The sequence below is a fragment of the Ranitomeya variabilis genome, chromosome 1 (assembly GCF_051348905.1).
Source record: "Ranitomeya variabilis isolate aRanVar5 chromosome 1, aRanVar5.hap1, whole genome shotgun sequence".
Taxonomy (NCBI): domain Eukaryota; kingdom Metazoa; phylum Chordata; class Amphibia; order Anura; family Dendrobatidae; genus Ranitomeya; species Ranitomeya variabilis.
In genome coordinates this window covers 653,328,728-653,351,917 of record NC_135232.1, presented here as the reverse complement: position 1 = coordinate 653,351,917, position 23,190 = coordinate 653,328,728, and the positions used below count along the sequence as shown (strand labels likewise).

The 23,190-nt window shown below is 42.1% G+C and overlaps 1 protein-coding gene across 3 annotated transcripts in view; it reads left to right on the top strand.

Annotated features, from left to right (window-relative positions):
• The window catches only part of TTC6 (tetratricopeptide repeat domain 6), a 255,994-nt gene extending 233,023 nt beyond the window's left edge, over positions 1-22,971 (top strand). For all 3 annotated transcript variants that reach the window (XM_077262594.1, XM_077262599.1, XM_077262589.1), the window contains 3 exons: positions 8,724-8,894; positions 20,956-21,181; positions 22,702-22,971. In XM_077262594.1, the coding sequence (XP_077118709.1) occupies positions 8,724-8,894; positions 20,956-21,181; positions 22,702-22,841 (537 nt within the window). In that variant the 3' untranslated portion in view covers positions 22,842-22,971. The remainder of the gene's footprint in view (positions 1-8,723; positions 8,895-20,955; positions 21,182-22,701) is intronic.
• Positions 22,972-23,190: the final 219 nt, after the last annotated feature.

Sequence of the window (23,190 nt, the reverse complement as noted above, 5' to 3'; positions counted from 1 at the left end):
TGCCACGATATTCTAAACAGTCGGGAGGCGGTCTCCTAGTGAGAGCCCTCCACAGAAATACAGGTGGTCCCTGCTCGGGACGTCTTAAATTACCTAGCTGGTACAATATCACAGAGGCTGCGTCTCCTATCCCTTCTCTAAGCCGCCCCACAATCTACAACTAGCTCAATTTATCACTCCACTTCACTACTAGACAATAGTCACGGGTAGGATGGTTGAACGGAGTACAATGACCGATGGAGGAGGTGTGGTGTACAGAGGTCGCACAGGATGCGACGTCTCTCAGTTGCTGGTTCAGAGCGTGGCACAGGATCACGTTTGATCTCACCACTCGATCATTCACCTCCCGGACCCAAGGAGACTACAGACAAACCAATAACGGCTGAGACACTAGCAAGTGTGACATATACAGTGTACATGATCGCCACTTACCGCGTGCAGAGGGTGATCAGTCCTCGAGGTCAGCCACTACGGGTATCATCCACAGACATCCAGGCATGGGTCCAGAGGGTCTCGGATCGCTGGCCACGCCCCCCGTTGGTCGCGCCAAAATTGTCGGGGTCGTAAAACGACAATTACCCTTCCTTCACCAGTCATTCCAAATTAATATGTGTGCAGGGCATCTGGTACCGGATAAGAATAAATCAGACAGGTAGCTGGTTCAAACTTAGTTAATGCCCCGTGCATCCACACATGTCTGCAGCGGTCACACCAACTGACTTTATTCTAAAATACACAATACTATATTGAGTGTTAGGGGAAGGCGTGCATTAGGCGGGGTTTAAGCTAGCATCCAGTCTTTCTGATTTGTTCTGACGTCTTCTGGTGGATTCCTCCTTTTCTTCACATTCTTTAAGTTTCGTTTCTGAGGAAATGGCTTAACCCTTCGGTCACTAACCTGAAACGAAACTGAACTCTAGCGGCCATCTTTAAATACAATTACATTTGCATTAACTAGCAGATAGGAAAAACTTATTGTTTCACAGTATAAAAGTATAGCAGTACAAAGAGAGTATAAAGATTTATATAAAAGTACAAAGGTATATAAGAAAATACATTTTCACCTTGACAAGGTGACAATCAGGGAATAGGCACGTGACTGTGGCGAGGGAGAAGGACCCACATAGGGCATTAGGGGAGTTTAGGGACATGCACAGGTTGGTGTCAGGAGGTGTCCCATCCCTTGCTCCCTACATTTAGGGCCTTTCTCTCCCCGTTTCCATCCAGTCATAGTTGTATGCTGTGTCGTCCGCCGGACTTACCTGTGTCCGAATGTGACACATAGTAAGTGCTGGAAAACCATTGTTTTTATTTTACTTGGGACATACTGTACATGTCATTATCTGCATCAGCACAATATGGAGGATTACAGTAAGAACCGGAATAAACAAAAATGAGAGGACATAAAGTGCAGATTACAAAGGAAATACAAGCACATAAAGTATGACAGTAAAAGAAGCACTCCCATCTATATATACTGTATATTTTTTTTAGAAAAGTGTATATATGCATGTACAGTAGCTTGAGTGCATTAATATACTCACCTACCATTTCTTTCCAGTGTCCAGCCCTGTTCTGCTCCTCTTCCCAGTGCCGTCACCCCTCTGCAGACTATGCTGCTCTCTGTGTGACCCAGAAGTGGCTTTTACAGTCTAAGCCTATGGAGTGTCAGAACAAGGGGTCCATAGGCTTTCATTGTAAAAAAGATGTCTTTGTCACTCATAGAACATAGAGCAAGCCTGCACAACAAATGACCCTCTAGCCACATGCTGTCCAACATGAATACATTTGAACAGTATGGCGCCGGGACTGGGGCAGAGGAGCGCTCGTCAGCCCCCACCTCGATGTGCAGCAGCGTAATGAGGTGAGCACGTTGCTGATGTCATCACACTGCTGTCGGGCTGCACAGGCATAGGGCACTGGTAAGCCCTCCAGGAGGAGCTGAAGATTAAATGTGCTATTATTTTAGATGGGGTTGCCAGGTGAGAGGAGGGATGTGTTACTACAAGGGGACATAATGTGGGACATTTTGGGGCAGTTTGGCACATTCTGGAGAAATTAGGGGGGATTGTGAAAGGGAGCATAGTAGGGGCAGTTTGGGGGAGGTATAGAAAGGGGCAGTATGTGGGGGGACATTATGGAGAGGGACTGTGTGGAGGATTTTATGCAGAGGGGCAGTATGCTGTGATATTTTGTAGAAGAGCAGTGTGTCTGTGGAAGAGGGAGGTATGTTTGGAGAGGGGCACTGTGGGGGATATTTGAAGAGGGGCACTGTGGGGGTTATTATAGAGAGTGGCAATCTGGGGGGATTATTTTAGAGAAGGGCAGTGGGGGGCTATTTTGTGTAAGAAGCACAGTGAGGTACAATTATTTATTCAGGAGCAGGACATAGAAGATATTTTTGAATTATAGAGCAGTGTTATGATGCTTTTATTTTTAAGGTCACCATGTCAATTTGTGCTGCTGAAGATGGAGAAAAGAGAATTCTGGAAAGATGATCACTAGGCATGAAATCTCATCATACCGTCTGTGCTACATGGGAACAAAAGGGATGGGAGAGACCCCAATCAGAGAAGATGTCACCTATAAGGAACCTAGGTGTAAATGTTTGTTAGTGATCCTGCCTACATCTCATCAGCACTGTGGTTCCTGTATGGTCCACATTCTGAGGGCTGTAACAACACCTCCCAATATCTCCTTACCATTGTTAAGTACATACTGGGAATTGTAGGTTCATGCAATAGAAATTTATATGGGGCTGACCTGACATTACAATTGATCACTGTACTAAGCTTGGCGCTGTATATACTGTATGTACTGATGGTGTTTCTCTTGCTGCATTCATGTACTGACAGTATTTCTGGCACTGCATTTATGTACTGACTGTATTTCTGGCAATGCTTTCATGCACTGACAGTGGTTTTGGTGCTGCATTCATGTTCTGATAGTTGGTTCTGACACTGCATTCATGTACTGATGGCAGCTTTGATGCTGCACTCATGTACTGATGGTGGTTCTGGTGCTGCACTCATGTACTGATGGTGGTACTAGCACTGCACTTATATACTGACAGTGTTTTTTGCGCTGCATTCATGTACTGATGGTAGTTCTGGTACTGCATTCATGTGTTGACAGTGGTTCTGTTCTTGTACATATGTAATCATCCATAACGTGTTTCATGGTTACATTAAACCTTTAAAAGTGTCAAAACTTAGAGATTTGAGATTATGAGGAGGATTTGGCGAGTGTCTGCTAAAAAAAAATCCGTGTACATTAGCTGGTGTTCACTCTGATTTTTTTGAAGCTGAAACTCTCCAGACCCTTATCAAATTTGGTCCTGGTGATGTACTAATGTACCCCTTTAAAAAAAAAATTCTAGCCCCTGGGATTAGTTCAGTACGACATTACAGCCCTTAGTGGTAGGTGAGAATAATAATACACTCACACTACATTAAATGCATATATACACACTAGTGATGAGTGTGCTCGGACAATGTGTTATCCGTGTCCTAGTCAAGTATTTTTGGCGTATTCAAAAAATATGCTCAAATCCCTGCGGCTGCATGTGTTGCGGCTGTCAAATTGTGAGACATGCAGCAGCGGCAACTCAAGCATATTTTTTGAGCATGCCGAAAATACTCAATATGGACAGGAGTGTGCTCGGATAGCGAAGTATGCATCTTTAAAACAGCGCCATTAGTTTTTCTGCTTAACACAGTTTACCCTGCAACTACTGAATACACTAACACCCTTTGTTAACAGTTGAGACTCAACTCATTAAGCCCAGCCTCTTCATCTGCCTTGAACATCTCTTTATGCAGTTAATGGCTTTGCTAATAATATTCACAGTACTCAGTTGGGTAGTTCCTTGAGTGCAGAAGTTTCTTGCCCTTCAAGATTCCTCAGAAAATTTAACTTCACATTGATATGTCTGGCACTTGTGAGAAGACTTTCCAACAGTGGGAGTGCAGGACAACTTTTGTTCTCATTATGGATTTAATTCCTTCTTTTGTAGGCTTTAATGGCTTCCCCTTGTGAGTGCTGAGATTTGTCTCCCCAAGACCATGGTACATTGACAGTGTTTGCATGATTATGAGAGACGTACAGGTGGTATACCTTCATTTTCTCTTGTTGAATGCCATGGTTCTGTATCTGAGCTCAGTTGTATCTGCTCACTTGTAGTGTTTGGACTTGTACTGACTTTGGCCATTTGTTCAGAAACAGTCTGATCGTTCTTAGTTTTCTCTTCTTCATTCCAGTGTGTCACAATATCTTTTGGATCCTTTGTCATATTGGGTTTTTGCAGTTCCTTAATGCTTTCTGGATGTCTGTGAACGACATCTATGTCATGAGTGGACATTGTCATTGTGTCTATGTTTGCAGGGTCTCATCTGTTATTTTACTAGGTTGAGACAATATAAATACCGGTACTTATCCATTTTTAGCAATGGCTATCTGATTTCCATCCAGAATAACACTTTTGAATTGTATAGTGATGTTGTCATGAATTCGCCTCGGCAGCCAAGCATCCAAGACCAGATCAAAGGCGGAGACAAAGTTTATTTATTTACAAGAAACTGTGCATATAGCTAAAAGTTCTCTGAAAGGGTACAGCCCCTGTACAACTTTTATTTATGTATGCTATAAAACTACTGTATCATGTACATCCTTTATTATGTTTTATATCTTTAAAATAAAACCAACTTTTTTACACTGCTATATCTCCAGCTTCTCCTCCACGAACGTGTACCCTATAAAGAGTATTCACCTTTAAATCTGACTACATTTGCAGGGAGACGAACGTGTTATGGACTTGAATTGTAATACCCTCTTGGTAATGTAATTTGTAAGTGAAAATATTTTCATTCAAGGTGAACTGCCCGGGGTAGAGCCAAGAGGCGCATGAATGAAAAAATAATAATCCTCTAAACCCAGTTTAAGATTTATACAGAATGAACTGTAAAGAAAATTGCTTTTCCTATCACATAAACTGCACAGTGGTCAAGCTGCATAAATTACCAGTTTTGCTGAATATATGCTTCAAGGGTCAAATCTGCAGTGTCTTTACTAAATTCACTTATTAGAATTGCTAAATTCACTCAAGTGAAATGAATGTAAAATATATTTTACCATCGCAGTATATTAATAATGTAGAACAAAGAGAGGAATTAAAGGGCATCTGTCAGTAGGATCCACCCTTCTATATGGACATGCAGTTCTTAGAAAGTTGAATAAAATGATGCCTTGATATCTGCAATCTGATATCTCATTCCAGAGTAATCCACATTTTTCTTAATATGTAAATGAGCTGTTAAGATCTATGGGCCGGACATAGATCTGCCTGAGAATCTGCTCCAGTAGCTCATTATAAATGAAAGGGGCGTTAACAGCGTAAGACATGTAGATCAGGAGAGCAGACTGTCAGTCATTACATGAGTCACACTAGTAACGTCCCCTTTCATTTAAAATAAGCTCTAGAGGCAGATTCTCAGTGAGATCTATGACCGGGCCATAGATCTTAATAGCTAATTTACATATTAAGAAAAATGTGGATTTCCCTGGAATAAGACATCGGACCGCAAATATCAAGTTATTGTTTTATTCAGTCTTCTATAACCTACATGCCCATATAAACGGCTTATGAGAGTTGATTCTACTGACAGACTCCCCTTTCCAACATTGGGAGTAATAATACGCCCATGTCGTACTCCCTCCCTTAAAATGTGGGCTCCGGCACTGAGCCCACATCTTTCCCGGCACATATCAGCTGTTTTGCCCCTTTCGCCCCATTCAAATTAAAACAATAAAAAAAATCAAACATACACATATTTGGTATCGCCGCGTTCAGAATTGCCCGATCTATCAATATAAAAACAGAATTAACCCAATAACTAAATGCTGTAGCGAGAAAAAAAAATTAAAAACACCAGAATTACCGTATTTTTCGGACTATAAAACATGCCGGACCATAAGACGCGCCTAGGTTTTAGAGGAGGAAATTAGGGGGAAAAAACTGAAGCAAAAAATGTGGTCAATTCTATACTTAAGATCACCTATCTGGTCCCCTCATCCCTATCCTGGTATGCATGGCCCTCATCCCCATCCTGGTATGCATGGTTCCATCCTTATTCTGGTATGCATGGCTCCATCCTTATTCTGGTATGACTGGCCCCATCCGAGTTTTGGTATGCATGGTCCCATTCGTATTCTGATATGATTGATTGGCCCCATCCTGTATGATTGATTGGCCCCATCCAGTTCCTGGTATGATTGATTGGCCCCATCCAGTTCCTGGTATACATAGCCCCATCCAGTTCCTGGTATGACTGATTGGCCCGATCCAGTTCCTGGTATGATTGATTGGCCCCATCCAGTTCCTGGTATGACTGATTGGCCCGATCCAGTTCCTGGTATGTCTGATTGGCCCCATCCAGTTCCTGGTATGATTGATTGGCCCGATCCAGTTCCTGGTATGATTGGCCCCATCAGAAAAGATTAAAAAAAACAAACCTTTATTCTTACCTTTCTCCGCTCCGCCTACTTCCTGCTGCTGCCGGCGGTCACGTGTGCCGATACTTAAGAGAAATGAATATTTTGAATAATATATTTCGAATATTCATTTCTCTTAAGTATCGGTACACGTGACCGCCGGCAGCAGCAGGAAGCATGCGGCTGACACTGCGCGCTACTGAAGAGGGATGGATACTCACAGCGCTCTGCGATGAACACAAGGTGAGTATTCCGGCAGCTGTGCTCTGCCTGTGAGCAACGTATGATGTCCCTGCCATGCGCTGCTTACAAGCATTAATCAGCTGCTGGCACGGGAGCAGGACACTGCAACTGCGAGGGAGCGGAGGAAGGTAAGAATAAAGGTTTGTTCTTTTTAATCTTTTCTGATGGGGCCATAGATACCAGGACTGGGATGGGGCTAATCATACCAGCAAGGGGATAGGCCAATCAATCATACCAGGATGCCAGGAAGAAATGAATATTCATTGCCCTCCACGCCCATGGGCGTGGAATGCAGTGCATATTCATTTCTCTTTAGCAGAGGGCACAGGAGTTAGCTGAGCCGCCGGCTCCTGCCTCTGTGACACGCTGTTCCTCCGATACTGCTCCCCCACCTCCCCACCACAGCCAGAGCCAATATATCCGGACTATAAGGCACACCCCCCATTTTCCTTCACATTTTGGGAAGAAAAATCTGCGTCTTACAATCCGAAAAATACGATATATTTTTTGGTTGCCGCTGCATTGCAATAAAATGCAATAACGGGTGATCAAAAGATCGTATCTACACCAAAATGTTATCAATAAAAACAGCTCGGCGCACAAAATAATAAGCCCTCACCCAGCCCCAAATCACAAAAAATAGAGATGCTACAGGTCTTGGAAAATTTGATTTTTTTTTCACCACTTAAATAAAAAAAGAACTAGACATGTTTGGTGTCCATGAACTTGTAATGACCTGGAGAATCATAATGACAGGTCAGTTTTAGCATTTAGTGAACATGGTAGTAAAAAAAAAAAACAACTGTGGAATTGCACTTTTTTTGGAATTTCACCACACTTGGAATTTTTGTCCCGTTTTCCAGTACACAATATGTTAAATAATGGTGTTGTTCAAAAGTGCAAATTGTCCTGCAAAAAACAAGCCCTCACATGGCCATTGTGACTGAAAAATAAAAAAGTTATGGCTGTGGGAAGAATGAGAGCAAAAAACGAAAATGCAAAAATGAAAATACCTCCAGTCATGAAGTGGTTAATCCACATTTTAACAAATAGATCTTTTAACAAGAATAAGCTCCACAATTGGATATGTTTTCTAATGTGTTTTAAACAAAAGTTCTTGTGCTGAAATAATCTTATAAATGTGCCCCTGCTGTGTACTGTGTAATGGCTGTGTCTGACCGTACAGGGACATAATAACCATGATGACAGAGATGATACATAGAGGACAGCACGGGATAACAAATAAGTCTGTCAAGTAAAACATTGCTTAAAAACAGTGTAATGTTTTGCCTCGCAAAAAGAATCCTTTGCGATCCCCTGCTGTGATGTCTGTATCTTAATACATTCCTTCCCCCTTGCCCAGGAGCTGTGGTATGATCAGACCGTATTCCTGTATGGTCAGACACGGACATTACACAGTACACAGCAGGGGCACATTTATAAGATTATCTCAGCACAGGAACATTTTTTTTAAACACATCCAATTGTGGAACCTATTTTTATTCCAAGACCTATTAATTAAAATGTACTTTGTTCGTGGGAAAATTGTTCGGGAAAAATTGTACATGGCTGCCCGTGGGTGTTGCTTGATCCTAAAACGCAGCTCATTTTAACCTAATGGCGCTGAGCTGCAATACAACCCTCAACCTTTGGACTGGTGTGGTGCTGTTTTGGGGGAAAGCAGCCATGTTTTTCTAGTCTCATAAAACCCCTTTAAGCAGAATTGTCTTATGTTGGTATGGTACCGTCACGACATATGGTGTGATAGTATATCTGTAGGATACCCTATCACTTATTGATCTGCATGTATCCAACCGATGGGCCCTCCATCTATCTTGCGGAGGGCATTTTTTTTGTGGATAGGTAAGACTGTGCAGTTAAACTTCAACTGACCAGTATGTTTCTTTGCATCTGTCTGTTTTTTTAAATTACGTCAATGCTACTGTCTCTTTCTACTTTCTTATGCCTTTGTCCCATCCTTATCCCTACAGCTTGGTGTGACAGCTCAGCTGCTGACAAATCGAGGAGTCATCCACCAGTTCATGGGGAAGTTACCAAATGCAATGCGGGATTACCAGTCAGCGATTGCCACCAACCCCAAATATTCATTGGCTTACTTCAATGCAGCAAATCTGTTTCTCCATAACCGGCAATTCTCACAAGTACGGTATATCACTCTTTCTGTAGTCGACTTTTTAATTTTATTCTTTATTTGCTTTAGAACACATAAGAACACAGACTATTACAATTTAAGAGATCAATAATATCAGTCAAGGAAATAAAAGGGGGAATAATTAGGAAGGGAAGTCAAAAGGAGATATGTGGATGTAATAGAAAAAGGAAGTACAACTAGAAAGGGAGGTCCTGCTTCTGTAATGGTCTTACTTTATTATAAAATTATATGTTTCTACTAAATTAGAAGGTTTGCACATGAATAGGCATAAATACAACTCTCAAAGAGAAGAATAATGAAAGTGGTTGAAAGAAAGGATCATGTTGGAATTGTTGTCGCCATTATGATCCTTTTGTAATGTAAATTCAAAACTTTGGAATTTGTTCTATTGTTCAAGAAGTCTAAAATGTTTCAAATAAAAGTTAGTACTGTTCGGCATAGAATGGTGGCCAAAGTTGTGTGTGGGAGCCTCCCAACTCTCCACTGACATAATCTGTGAGATTAGCATGGGGCATGTTCAATTTTATCTCTATCATCTTGTTTTTAGTAAACATGTCAAGCAAAAAGAGTACTTTCTGCTCCCCAGTAACCCCTTAGTGACCGGGACAAATTTTTAAAATCAGACCAGTGTCATTTTATATGGTAATAACTCTGGAACACTTCAACGCATCCCACCGATTCTGAGATTGTTTTTTTTTTGTGGTACATTATACTTTATGATAATGGTAAATTTAGGTCGATATGTTTGGTGTTTATTTATAAAAAAAATATCAGAAGTTTGACCAAAATGTAAAAAAAAATGGCATTTTTCAAACTTTGAATGAGTATCCTTTTAATCCAGATAGTCATACCATAGAAAAACATTAATAAATAACATTTCCCTCCTGTCTGCTTTAAATCAGCACAATTTGCAAAATGTTATTTTATTTTGTCTGCATTTTAAGATATTTAAAAATGTAGCAGCAATTTTTCAAGGAAATTTACAAAATTTATTTTCTAGGGACCTATTCAGGTTTGAAGTGACTTTGGGGGTCCTATATATTGCAAAACCCCCAAAAGTGATAACATTTTAAAAACAGCACCCCCTGACATATTGATAACTGCTCTCAAGTGGTTTATTAACCAATCAGGTGATTTTCAGGAATTAATACAAAGTGACATGACAGGAATGAAAAAGTGTATTCTTACCACCTAAATGTCGCTAACTTCTGAACAGGTCACTAGCCGGCAGATTTGGCTGTGAATTGCCATGGCAAACATGAGGGCCACACAATCATGATCTCAGGGCGCTGATGGGGTTAAGGAAGAAGCCCCCACACTCTGTTAACCATTTATATGATGTAGTCACTATTGACAGCAGCATCTAAGGGGTTAAACAGATATGGATGGTGCCGACACTGATCGTGGCTGATACAGCACATTGTCAGCTATAGTGTACAGCCGACAGCTGCTGGATTGTTACCTGTATGGGGATGTTATTCTCTTTTCTCTCAGGTCAGTAAAAAGATGTATTCGTGGTCATTAAGGGGTTAAAAACACATACGTGCTAGGCTAAAAAGATCGTTCTACTGACAGCTGTTCATCTTCAGAATTGTGTAGGCACAAAATGTGAAGAAACAAAGTCCAGCTCACCAGTAATGCCTGAATCCAGTTCTGTTCGGAGCACGGATAGTGTTATTGCCAAAACACTCAAAACTGGAAGCGAAGAGGAGCATTCCAGCTCCACCACAATAAAAATCTTCTTGATTGGTATATGTTAAAATTCCAAATAACATCCATATTGGTTTAGAGCAATAAAAAATAACAGTGCATTTTTGATGCCTCAAGCACCTTTAGGCATGGTAAAATGGTCCATGACGGTCCTTGATGCACAAGAAATGCGTCAGTGTTTTTTTATTGCTCTAAGCCAATATGGATGTTATTTTGAATTTAAGAGGTACCAGTCAAGAAGATTTTTATGTCTGTGCTGATGGATCTCTCCTCATTGCAGGCACAAAATGCAGTGTGTTTTAAGACCATCACTGGACCGAAACTAAACTTATTGAAAATAATTTGTAAAGTTAACCAAAACTGAAACTTGTATTATCGGTCTTCAACCTGTAGGTGTCACAACTACAAGGGTCGGTCCAGAGGATGGCACAACAAACACCAACAGCGGGATGGGAAAAGGGGGGAGAAGTCCCTAATAGTAGGGATCGAGTGATGGGGCACCTCCAATCTCAGCCTGAGCGTATCCCTAAGCTCCCCTAGCGCCCTATGTGGGTCCTTCCCCCGCTGTCACCTCACTTAACCCTGGCTAGTGCACTGGCGAGCAAGGACACTAGACTCACCACTGCAGATTATACAAACACAGGGGATAGTGACAACATGAGACAGACAAGGTAAATAAACAAAATTTAGCTCCAGACTCTACTCCCAAGCTTTACACCACAGAGGGTATGGAAACAGGACCCTGAATTCCACAGAAGTAGCTGATTCAGCGCTGACACCATAGAGCGGCAACTCCACGGCTGTGTTGTGAACTATACTTTTTGGCTCCCTCTTGTGGTCACTAGCGGTATGGCTCTTGGATTTTCTTTCCCCAGGTTGGTAGTCACCTGGTTCGTTAGACCCTGGGTGTTCCTATTTAAACTTCCTGGATTCTTAGTCCATTGCCTGGCATCAATGTAATCAGTCCTTGTCTGGTTGCTCCTGTCTACTGGTCCTGATTTTTGCAAGATAAGCTAAGTCCTGCTTTCTTATTTTTGTTCATTTGCATTGTTCTGTTTTTTGTCCAGCTTGTTCATAATGTGATTCCTGATTTTGCTGGAAGCTCTAAGGGGGCTGATATTCTCCCCCCACACCGTTAGTCGGTGCGGGGGTTCTTGGATATTCGGATATTTTTGTAGGGTTTTTCGCTGACCGCATAAGTCCGCTTTCTATATTTCTGCTATTATATAGTGGGCCTCTCTTTGCTGAATCTAGTTCATACTTACGTTTGTCCTTTCTTCTTACCTCACCGTTATTATTTGTTGGGGGCGTGTCTTTACTTTGGGGTACCTTTCTCTTGAGGCAAGTGAGGTCTGATTTTCTCTGAAAGGGTTAGTTAGTTCTTCGGCTGGCGCGAGACGTCTAGAACCAACGTAGGTACGTTCCCCGGCTGCTATTAGTTGTGGGCTAGGATCAGGTATGCGGTCAGCTCAGTTACCACCTCCCTATGAGCTGGTTTTTTATGTTTGCAGACTTTGCTGAAAACCCTGAGATCCTCTACCATTGGGATCATAACAGAATGCCAGGACGAGTGAATAGTTAATGCATTGCAGAAGTGGGATTAAAAGAAAAGAAGTTCTGAGGTTTTTTTTTTTTTCTTCTTCCCCTTTATCTCTGAGTGGCTTGAAGCTCTGCTGCAGACATGAATGTTCAGACTCTGATTACTAGTGTGGATCAGCTTGCTGCACGTGTGCAGGGCATTCAGGATTTTGTTATTAGCAGTCCTATGTCAGAGCCTAAGATACCTATTCCTGAGCTGTTCTCTGGAGATCGATTTAAATTTAGGAATTTTAGGAATAATTGTAAATTGTTTCTATCTTTGAGACCTCGTTCGTCTGGAGACCCAGCTCAGCAAGTTAAAATTGTTATCTCCTTCTTGCGGGGCGACCCTCAGGATTGGGCTTTCTCATTGGCGCCAGGAGATCCGGCATTGGCAAATATTGATGCGTTTTTTCTGGCGCTCGGATTGCTTTATGAGGAGCCCAATCTTGAAATTCAGGCAGAGAAGGCTTTGCTGGCTATCTCTCAGGGCCAGTATGAAGCTGAAGTGTATTGCCAAAAATTTCGGAAATGGTCCGTGCTTACTCAGTGGAATGAGTGCGCTCTGGCCGCAAATTTCAGAAATGGCCTTTCTGAAACCATTAAGAATGTGATGGTGGGCTTCCCCATTCCTACAAGTCTGAATGATTCTATGACGCTGGCCATTCAGATTGATCGGCGTTTGCGGGAGCGCAAATCCGCTAATCCTCTGGCGGTGTTGTCTGAACAGACACCGGACTTAATGCAATGTGATAGAATTCAGACTAGAACTGAACGGCAAAATCATAGACGTCAGAATGGGTTGTGTTTTTACTGTGGTGATTCTACACATGTTATATCAGCATGCTCTAAACGCCTAACAAAGTTTGTTAGTCCTGTCGCCATTGGTAACTTGCAGCCTAAATTTATTTTGTCTGTGACTTTAATTTGTTCATTGTCTTCCTACCCTGTTATGGCGTTTGTGGATTCAGGTGCTGCCCTGAGTCTTATGGACTTGTCGTTTGCCAAGCGCTGTGGTTTTGTCCTGGAGCCTTTAGAAAATCCTATTCCTCTTAGAGGAATTGATGCTACGCCATTGGCGGAGAATAAACCGCAGTATTGGACACAAGTGACCATGTGCATGACTCCTGAACATCGGGAGGTGATTCGTTTTCTTGTTCTGCATAAGATGCATGATTTGGTCTTTTTGGGTCTGCCATGGTTACAGGCCCATAATCCAGTTTTGGATTGGAGGGCTATGTCTGTGTCAAGTTGGGGTTGTCAGGGAATTCATTGCGATTCCCCGTCGGTGTCTATTGCTTCCTCCACTCCTTCAGAAGTTCCTGAGTATTTGTTTGACTATCAGGATGTATTCAGTGAGTCCAGGTCCAGTGCTCTTCCTCCTCATAGGGACTGTGACTGCGCTATAGATTTGATTCCTGGTAGTAAGTTTCCTAAGGGACGATTATTTAATCTGTCGGTACCTGAGCATGCCGCAATGCGTTCTTATATAAAGGAGTCTTTGGAGAAAGGACATATTCGTCCATCCTCTTCCCCACTTGGTGCGGGATTCTTTTTTGTGGCCAAGAAAGACGGGTCTTTGAGACCTTGTATAGACTATCGGCTTCTGAATAAAATCACGGTTAAATTTCAATATCCTTTGCCACTATTGTCGGACTTGTTTGCTCGGATTAAGGGTGCCTGTTGGTTCACCAAGATAGATCTTCGTGGTGCGTACAACCTTGTGCGCATTAAGCAGGGAGATGAATGGAAAACTGCATTTAATATGCCCGTAGGTCATTTTGAGTACTTGGTGATGCCTTTTGGGCTCTCTAATGCCCCTTCAGTGTTTCAGTCCTTTATGCATGACATCTTCCGGAAGTATCTAGATAAATTTGTGATTGTTTATCTGGATGACATTTTAGTTTTTTCTGATGATTGGGATTCTCATGTAAAGCAGGTCAGGATGGTGTTTCAGGTTTTGCGCGATAATGCTTTGTTTGTGAAGGGCTCAAAGTGTCTCTTTGGAGTGCAGAAGGTTTCCTTTTTGGGTTTTATTTTTTCCCCTTCTGCTGTGGAGATGGACCCAGTCAAGGTCCGAGCTATTCATGATTGGACTCAACCCACGTCTGTTAAGAGTCTTCAGAAGTTTTTGGGTTTTGCTAATTTCTACCGTCGTTTTATTGCTAACTTTTCTAGCGTTGTTAAACCTCTGACGGATATGACCAAGAAAGGTTCTGATGTTGCTAATTGGGCTCCTGCGGCCGTGGAGGCCTTCCGGGAGCTGAAGCGCCGGTTTACTTCGGCACCTGTTTTGTGCCAGCCTGATGTCTCACTTCCCTTTCAGGTTGAAGTAGACGCTTCTGAGATCGGTGCAGGGGCTGTTTTGTCGCAGAGAGGCTCTGGTTGCTCTGTGATGAGACCATGTGCTTTCTTTTCCAGGAAGTTTTCGCCTGCTGAGCGGAACTATGATGTTGGTAATCGGGAGTTGTTGGCCATGAAGTGGGCATTTGAGGAGTGGCGTCATTGGCTCGAGGGAGCTAAGCATCGTGTGGTGGTCTTGACTGATCACAAAAATCTGATGTATCTCGAGTCTGCTAAACGCCTGAACCCTAGACAGGCTCGTTGGTCATTGTTTTTCTCCCATTTTGACTTTGTGGTCTCATACCTGCCTGGTTCGAAAAATGTGAAGGCTGATGCTCTCTCTAGGAGCTTTGTGCCTGACTCTCCTGGAGTCTCAGAGCCGGCTGGTATTCTTAAAGAGGAAGTAATCTTGTCGGCCATTTCTCCTGATTTGCGACGTGTGTTGCAGAGATTTCAGGCTGGTAGACCTGACCCTTGTCCACCTGACAGACTGTTTGTTCCTGATAAATGGACCAGCAGAGTTATTTCCGAGGTTCATTCCTCGGTGTTGGCAGGGCATCCTGGGATTTTTGGTACCAGAGATTTGGTGGCTAGGTCCTTTTGGTGGCCTTCCTTGTCACGGGATGTGCGTTCTTTTGTGCAGTCCTGTGGGACTTGTGCTCGGGCTAAGCCTTGCTGTTCTCGTGCCAGCGGGTTGCTTTTGCCCTTGCCCGTCCCGAAGAGGCCTTGGACACACATTTCCATGGATTTCATTTCGGATCTTCCGGTGTCTCAGGGAATGTCTGTCATCTGGGTGGTGTGTGATCGTTTTTCCAAGATGGTCCATTTGGTGCCCTTGCCTAAGTTGCCGTCCTCTTCTGATCTGGTTCCTTTGTTTTTTTCAGAATGTGGTTCGTTTGCACGGCATTCCTGAGAATATCGTGTCTGACAGAGGATCCCAGTTTGTGTCCAGATTCTGGCGATCTTTTTGTGCTAAGATGGGCATTGATCTGTCGTTCTCGTCTGCCTTTCATCCTCAGACTAATGGCCAAACGGAGCGAACTAATCAGACGCTGGAGGCTTATTTGAGATGTTTTGTTTCTGCGGATCAGGATGATTGGGTGACCTTCTTGCCATTGGCTGAGTTTGCCCTCAATAATCGGGCTAGTTCCGCTACTTTGGTTTCGCCATTTTTCTGCAACTCTGGTTTTCATCCTCGTTTCTCCTCAGGTCATGTTGAGCCTTCTGACTGTCCTGGGGTGGATTCCGTGGTTGATAGGTTGCAGCGGACTTGGAATCATGTGGTGGACAACTTGAAGTTGTCACAGGAGAAGGCTCAGCGTTTTGCCAATCGCCGCCGCGTTGTGGGTCCCCGACTTCGTGTTGGGGATTTGGTTTGGCTGTCTTCTCGGTATGTCCCTCTGAAGGTTTCCTCTCCTAAGTTTAAGCCTCGCTTTATTGGTCCTTATAGAATATTGGAGGTCCTTAATCCAGTGTCTTTTCGTTTGGATCTTCCTGTGTCATTTGCCATTCACAATGTGTTCCATAGGTCTTTGTTGCGGCGGTACATTGTGCCTGTTCCTGCTGTTGACCCTCCTGCTCCGGTCTTGGTTGAGGGCGAGTTGGAGTACGTGGTGGAGAAGATCTTAGATTCTCGTCTCTCTAGACGGAGGCTTCAGTATCTGGTCAAATGGAAGGGCTATGGTCAGGAGGATAATTCCTGGGTGGTCGCTTCTGATGTTCATGCGGCCGATTTGGTTCGTGCCTTTCACGCTGCCCATCCTGATCGCCCTGGTGGTCGTAGTGAGGGTTCGGTGACCCCTCCTTAAAGGGGGGTACTGTTGTGAACTATACTTTTTGGCTCCCTCTTGTGGTCACTAGCGGTATGGCTCTTGGATTTTCTTTCCCCAGGTTGGTAGTCACCTGGTTCGTTAGACCCTGGGTGTTCCTATTTAAACTTCCTGGATTCTTAGTCCATTGCCTGGCATCAATGTAATCAGTCCTTGTCTGGTTGCTCCTGTCTACTGGTCCTGATTTTTGCAAGATAAGCTAAGTCCTGCTTTCTTATTTTTGTTCATTTGCATTGTTCTGTTTTTTGTCCAGCTTGTTCATAATGTGATTCCTGATTTTGCTGGAAGCTCTAAGGGGGCTGATATTCTCCCCCCACACCGTTAGTCGGTGCGGGGGTTCTTGGATATTCGGATATTTTTGTAGGGTTTTTCGCTGACCGCATAAGTCCGCTTTCTATATTTCTGCTATTATATAGTGGGCCTCTCTTTGCTGAATCTAGTTCATACTTACGTTTGTCCTTTCTTCTTACCTCACCGTTATTATTTGTTGGGGGCGTGTCTTTACTTTGGGGTACCTTTCTCTTGAGGCAAGTGAGGTCTGATTTTCTCTGAAAGGGTTAGTTAGTTCTCCGGCTGGCGCGAGACATCTAGAACCAACGTAGGTACGTTCCCCGGCTGCTATTAGTTGTGGGCTAGGATCAGGTATGCGGTCAGCTCAGTTACCACCTCCCTATGAGCTGGTTTTTCATGTTTGCAGACTTTGCTGAAAACCCTGAGATCCTCTACCATTGGGATCATAACAGGCTGGTCTCCATAGAAAACTCTATCACCAACAGTCAGCTGATGCATCATGTGACTATTTAAAAGATGGTGGAAATGGTCACCACCCACATCAGCTGACCTAGCAACTCAGCAGCTTGCAGCAAGGAAAACTGACATTAACCCTTGCCGGCATGAAAGCAAAAAAACAACGTTTAACTAAAGCAGAGCCACAGCTGTCATGAATCCAAAAATGGATCATGACAGTATGTTAATAATCTACATAGAGAGCTCCTGTGCATGTATATTTGTGGTACATAGAAGCTACTAGATCTATCCCAATTACATGAACCCATGATCCTAAGGACACTCCCCAGCTCATTACATTATTGTAGTTTATGTCCCATGAGTTATGTGAAATGTATGTTGAAAACCCAGGAGCACAATCTTTAACGTCGTGCCCTCATCTGATATAGTGCCAGTTATTGACGTAAGATATATAGGACACATGCTGGTATAGGTATATCTCTATACAACTTGCCACTTACTATGAGGACCTGTACAGCTCGCATACACGTATGACACATCAGGAGACACATCACTATCTTGCTTTTATTACGCTACCATCTCTAACAGCAGACATTCTTAGACAAGCCATTAGGAGACTACAAGATTGCATAAGCCATCTCATCCTTTTAAAATGGAAAGATGTTGGGTCACCTTGCAAACTTTATAAAAAGTTTGCCGACATCCTTACCCCTCATTTAAAGGAAGTGTTTACTTCAATTAAGGTGCCGAATGTGTGGTAATAATAATAGTACTCCCCAAGCCAGGGAAAGACCCCACATTATGTTATTCTTATCGTCTAATTTTTCTTCTTCAGACAAACAATAAAATCTCAGCAAAAATATTCACAAATGGATATGATACAGTTAGTTAATCTTTAATCAGCCAAGAGCAAACAGGATTCATGCCATACAAAGACACATTTTTTAGTGTTAGGAGGCTTCATTCTAGTATCCAAGCAGTACAAAAAGATGTAGGCACTCAGGTGTCTGTAAGCATCCCTTGTTTGATTCGGTACACTGGCCCTATTTGTGGGCTATTCTAGAAGCCTTTGGGTTTGGCCCTACCTTTATATCTTGGATATAACTTCTATACCATGTCCCACAAGAAAGCATAGACGGATAGCAGTCTGCCCCTTTTCTGTAATATAGAAGTACAAGGCAGGGGTGCCCCCCTCTTCCCTTTTGTAGTCTCTATTTGTGCAGTCTCTGGCTCAACGTATGCGCACAGATCTTTTTATTAGCTTTTGAAGAGGTCCCCAGAAGAATATATAGGTCTATATGCACTCATTGATGAATTTGGTACTTATTAAGGTCTTAAAATAAATCCCTCGAACGTTCATATTTTGCCCTTGGATATTTTCCCTCTGGCCCAAAAACAATTAGATGACAGTGGTGTGGCACCATAAAATATTTCGGCATAGAAGTAAGTAGGCATACACCCTTAGCTTGGTACCCCTCATTGCCTATATTTGTGGAAAGTGCACAACTTGAGCTTGGCGCCACTATCTAGTGGGCAGAGTAGGTCTTTTTAAGATGATATTAGTACCTAAATTATTATGTTATCACCTATATACTTAGCTATACACATATTTGAAAAAATTAAATTAGATTTTGTCATCATATGGCATATGGGTAGAGCCAAGTTAGCATGGAAGATGCTGCAGAATTTATGAGACTATCGAGGAGTAGTAATTCCCAATCCACACATTTTTTTACGTAAAAGCCCAACTCTATCACCTACATCATTGAGATGAACGTAAGCTTGGCTTGGTTACAGGAAGTGATAACCTAGATCCCAGGTATATGGTATTTCTCAAAACTATATGTCATGTGTCCCCACCTCAGCCAAATTATATTCTACACCGAATTAGACAATTATGGTGCACTACAATGCGTCTCTATGATCCATCCAATGTTCAAAAATTCACACCTCTATGGTTTCATACTAGCTTCCCTGAATTTCTCAATCTTCCAGATCAGTAATTTTGGATAAGTAAAAGGATAATCTTCCTAGAAAATTTCTATTCACAGTCTGGGGAAAGAGACATTCCTGACTCTAAAGAAGAAGCTTGATTTTCCTAACTCAATGCTATTTCGATATTTACCTGCCTCCAACACTCAATTCAGTCAGGACTATCTGTAAGTTGCTAACTTCTCAGTTTCTTCTGTACTGATGAAGGGTAGCTCCAAATTAATTATATCAACATTTTAGAGCTGTTTAATTGCCAAAAGTTAATACTATGTAGTAGCCCATAGTAAGTCCAACTGGTAGCAGGAACTGGGAAATATAGATTAAGAAGACTTGGAAGACATTCTGAATGTACCCCGGAAAAACATCTAGATACCCAGAGAGTATGAACTGCATATTATACATAGAGCATGCTTCACAACAAGGACACTAGTCTGTAATTCTACTAGATATACAGACTTCTGTTCGAAATGTGGCCACAAATTGGGTACCTTTTTCACTTGCTGTGGAACTGCCCACAAATACAGGACCTCTGGGATCAAGTTATTCAGTTTCAGTTTCTACTGGACCCTAGTTGCTACTTTCTGGCTCTTTTTTGTCTACCTCCTTTATCAGTAGCTAATTCCACCTTCTTACATGAGGTCATGTTTCAGGCTAAAAAATGAATTGCTCAATTATGGATGAGTGAAAGTGTATCATCTCTTGCTCAGTGGATATCCTACATAAATACATGTTTACCATATAAGAAATTAAAGGGGTTTTCCACTGCTCGGACAACCCCTTTTCTATTATTATATTCCCCCATGTAAAATAAAAAAAGCTTGTACTCTCTGCCAGCGCTGGGTCTCCCAGGGCTTGCATTATGCTGTTATGCCACGTGCGCCCTGCAGCCAATCAATTTGCTGTTTCACTCTCACTTCCTTCAGAAGAAACTGATATCTGAAAGAAGAACTGCTGATGTTCTCTGACTTTCTCCGAATGTCAGTTACATGCAAAAGAAGTGAGAGGGAAGCGCCGCTGTCTTACTCACATGGCATAACATCACTTAAGCCCCAGGAGACCTGGCATTGGAGGTGAATACAGGCTGATTTTTATTTTACATGGGAGAATATAGTAATTCAGAATGGGATGTCTGAGTAGTGAACAACTCCTTTACTATATTTACACAGAGGAATTTCGGACAGGTATTATGCAGCGTGTGAGCCTTGGATCAATTCTAGCACTGTACCATAGAAATATAGGGGAATAAGACATATACCAAACCAGTGACATAGCAGCATAATCTCGGAAGATATTAATGTGCACTAGTGTAGGCCATTGGGCTGGATGTGGTTTTGGTTTTACACATTTTCAGATACCGGCAGCAAACAAAGACTGCTGATTTGCAGAGCGAGTCCTAGTATAAGATGTGTCAATATATTTCACAGGCTTTTATACCTTTTACCCTGAAAAGAAAGAACTATCTGTACTGGTTTTATCTTTCTAGTCTGATTTTTATGACAATTTGCTCCATAGGTTTTTGACCATTTGTATGTACTTCTATAAAAAAAGATGTAAAGGACATATTACACCGTGATTTAGAAAATACATTACTTTCTGCATAAAGTCATTGCTCTTGGTTTCCATCTGCTGTGGCCAGACCCATCATCATTACAATACACCTCGGCTGTTGCATTACCTTAGCAGGCACGACGACAAAAACCATTTTCAGATTTTATCATGCATTTCGGATGCAATTGTGACTTTGCCCACACACATCTGTTTTCTTCAACTTCATTGAGTCATGTGAATAATTTAGTTGTTTCACTTGAAGTTGTTCATTGTTAATAGTACATTTCTTTGTATATTACACAGGCTAAAGAATACTACACCCAAGCTATTGAATTGGATCCTGTCAATGAATCTGCTGTTTTGAACCGTGGGATCACAAATATGCTCTTACATGATGTACGAGAAGCACTGGAGGATTTCTGTATGGTCATAGACCTGTGTCCTGTATCTTCTGCGGCATACTTCAATCGTGCTACTCTACATAACACTTTGCATGAATACCAGCAAGCTGAACGTGACATAACTCAAGGTACAACACTCATCACGTCTCCCTTATTAACAAAGCACATTTTACAAGGTTTCAGATAGTGGCTTGATTTTTTCAGAAGGTCATCATGAGATAAGGAGCATATTTTGAGACCATACATTATGTGATATTGGTCTGATAGTCCTACGTTGACTATGGTATTGTCTCCTGTGCTTCTGGTTTAAACTAAAATAGAGATTTACTTTACATGGACTTATATAACAAAGAAAGAACAATCCCACCATCTTTATCTCCTCTATGGTGGGAATTATTCCCTTTATGGACTGGGAGATTAGAAAAAAAAAAAAGCAGTTTGGATTTACAATTCCCCATATACTCACTGTCAACCGACATGACATTTTCTAAATCTTACTATTTTTTACTCCATACAAATAATACATGCTGCTCAAGGTAATCAGATAGGTAGGATAGTATGTTGTGGACTTGCTTCACTCTAAGACAGCAAAGCTAAACTCCTCCACCATTGAAACTGCAACACCTAGAAGGAGAAATCATGGAATTCTGAAAATCCCAGGATTTATAGACATGATAATTCCATGCAAATTAATAAAAAATAGAAATTATATTTTCAAAACATTCAGTATTGAGTATGAGTGCTGTGTATAGAAATATCCACACTTACACACCTTGTCATGCTGGCAATAATAGCACATTTAGGCAACAAAGGCCATTTACAGTAGCACAAGCAACGTACGGCTTAGAATTGTCATGTTAAAAAAGGTATCCTGGGATACTGGATAAATGGCCGTACCACTGTTCCATGACCAAATAATTTAACGCCGAGCTGTTAGTGTATCTGGATTGAAGACAAGAGAGGTCCAGCTACTGTACATTATACCACCCCACACCATAATCCCAGGAACTTGCTACCATGTCCTGCAGCGTCTCCAGATTTGTCTTCCATTGAGCACATCTGGGACGTCATTGGTCGACAATAACAAAGGGAGCTGCCAACAGCGGATCTTGATGATTTGTTCAAGTGCATTCAGCACGGCAGAACATTCCTCAGAAAACCATTAATAATGTCATTGATAGCAGCCAATGTTGGTGTAAGAGCGGAAATTTCTACACGTGTCGCACGTACTGGATATTAAATAAATCAAGAGGTTTTGAAAATTTTGCTTCCATTTGTTCATCATCTGCATATCATTAACATATGTCTATCCATCCTGTGATTCCAATGACATTTTCTTGGTGTTGCAATTTTCTTGGTTGAAGAGTGTATTATGAAAGTGATATATAACTGTGTTGCTAGTTTTTACAGCATAATTGGCCCTATTGTGGCTGCAGTTCTGTTTATACAAGCCGTCTGCACAGATAAGGCTTAAACCTACGTACGTATAGTATCTCTTCATGGTATGTACTTGTGTCAAACATTTCTACAGTTCTTCGCACGTGCCTCTGGAAAGGGAGTATTCTTTATAATTGCTTCTGATTTTTTAAATTGACTTTTCAGCAATGTAATCTGAAGGATCTCATCACAGACCATGTTTTTTTTTCAGCTTTGATTCTTCAACCTGGAGATCCCTTGATGTACAAGTTAAGAGCGGACATAAGAGGAAAAATGGGATTGGCTAAGGAAGCCATTGAGGATTATGAGCAAGCTATCACAATTCTGCAAGAGTCTTCCCAGAGTCAGTGATTCATCAAAGTGGGAAGGCAATAGTAACATGATTAACTTACTGGTATTGGGGGCGTTATGTCAGTTCATACTTTGGCAATAGGTTTCCTTACAGATTAATATTAAAGACATTTTTCTACAACATTGGGAACCTGCATGTGACTCTTATTATTCAGGTGGTCCCCTAGATTTGAAAGCCAGCAGTGACATTGCATCCACAGGGACAGCACACCATGAATGATGTGTCTATCGGCTGTGGCAGGTCTTAATGATACAGTGTTCAAAACATTATGACAGCCTTGAGCCATTGGCCCCAGCAGTCATACCTCATGGCATCAGTATGGACACAGACGGCCAGTGCACTGGCATG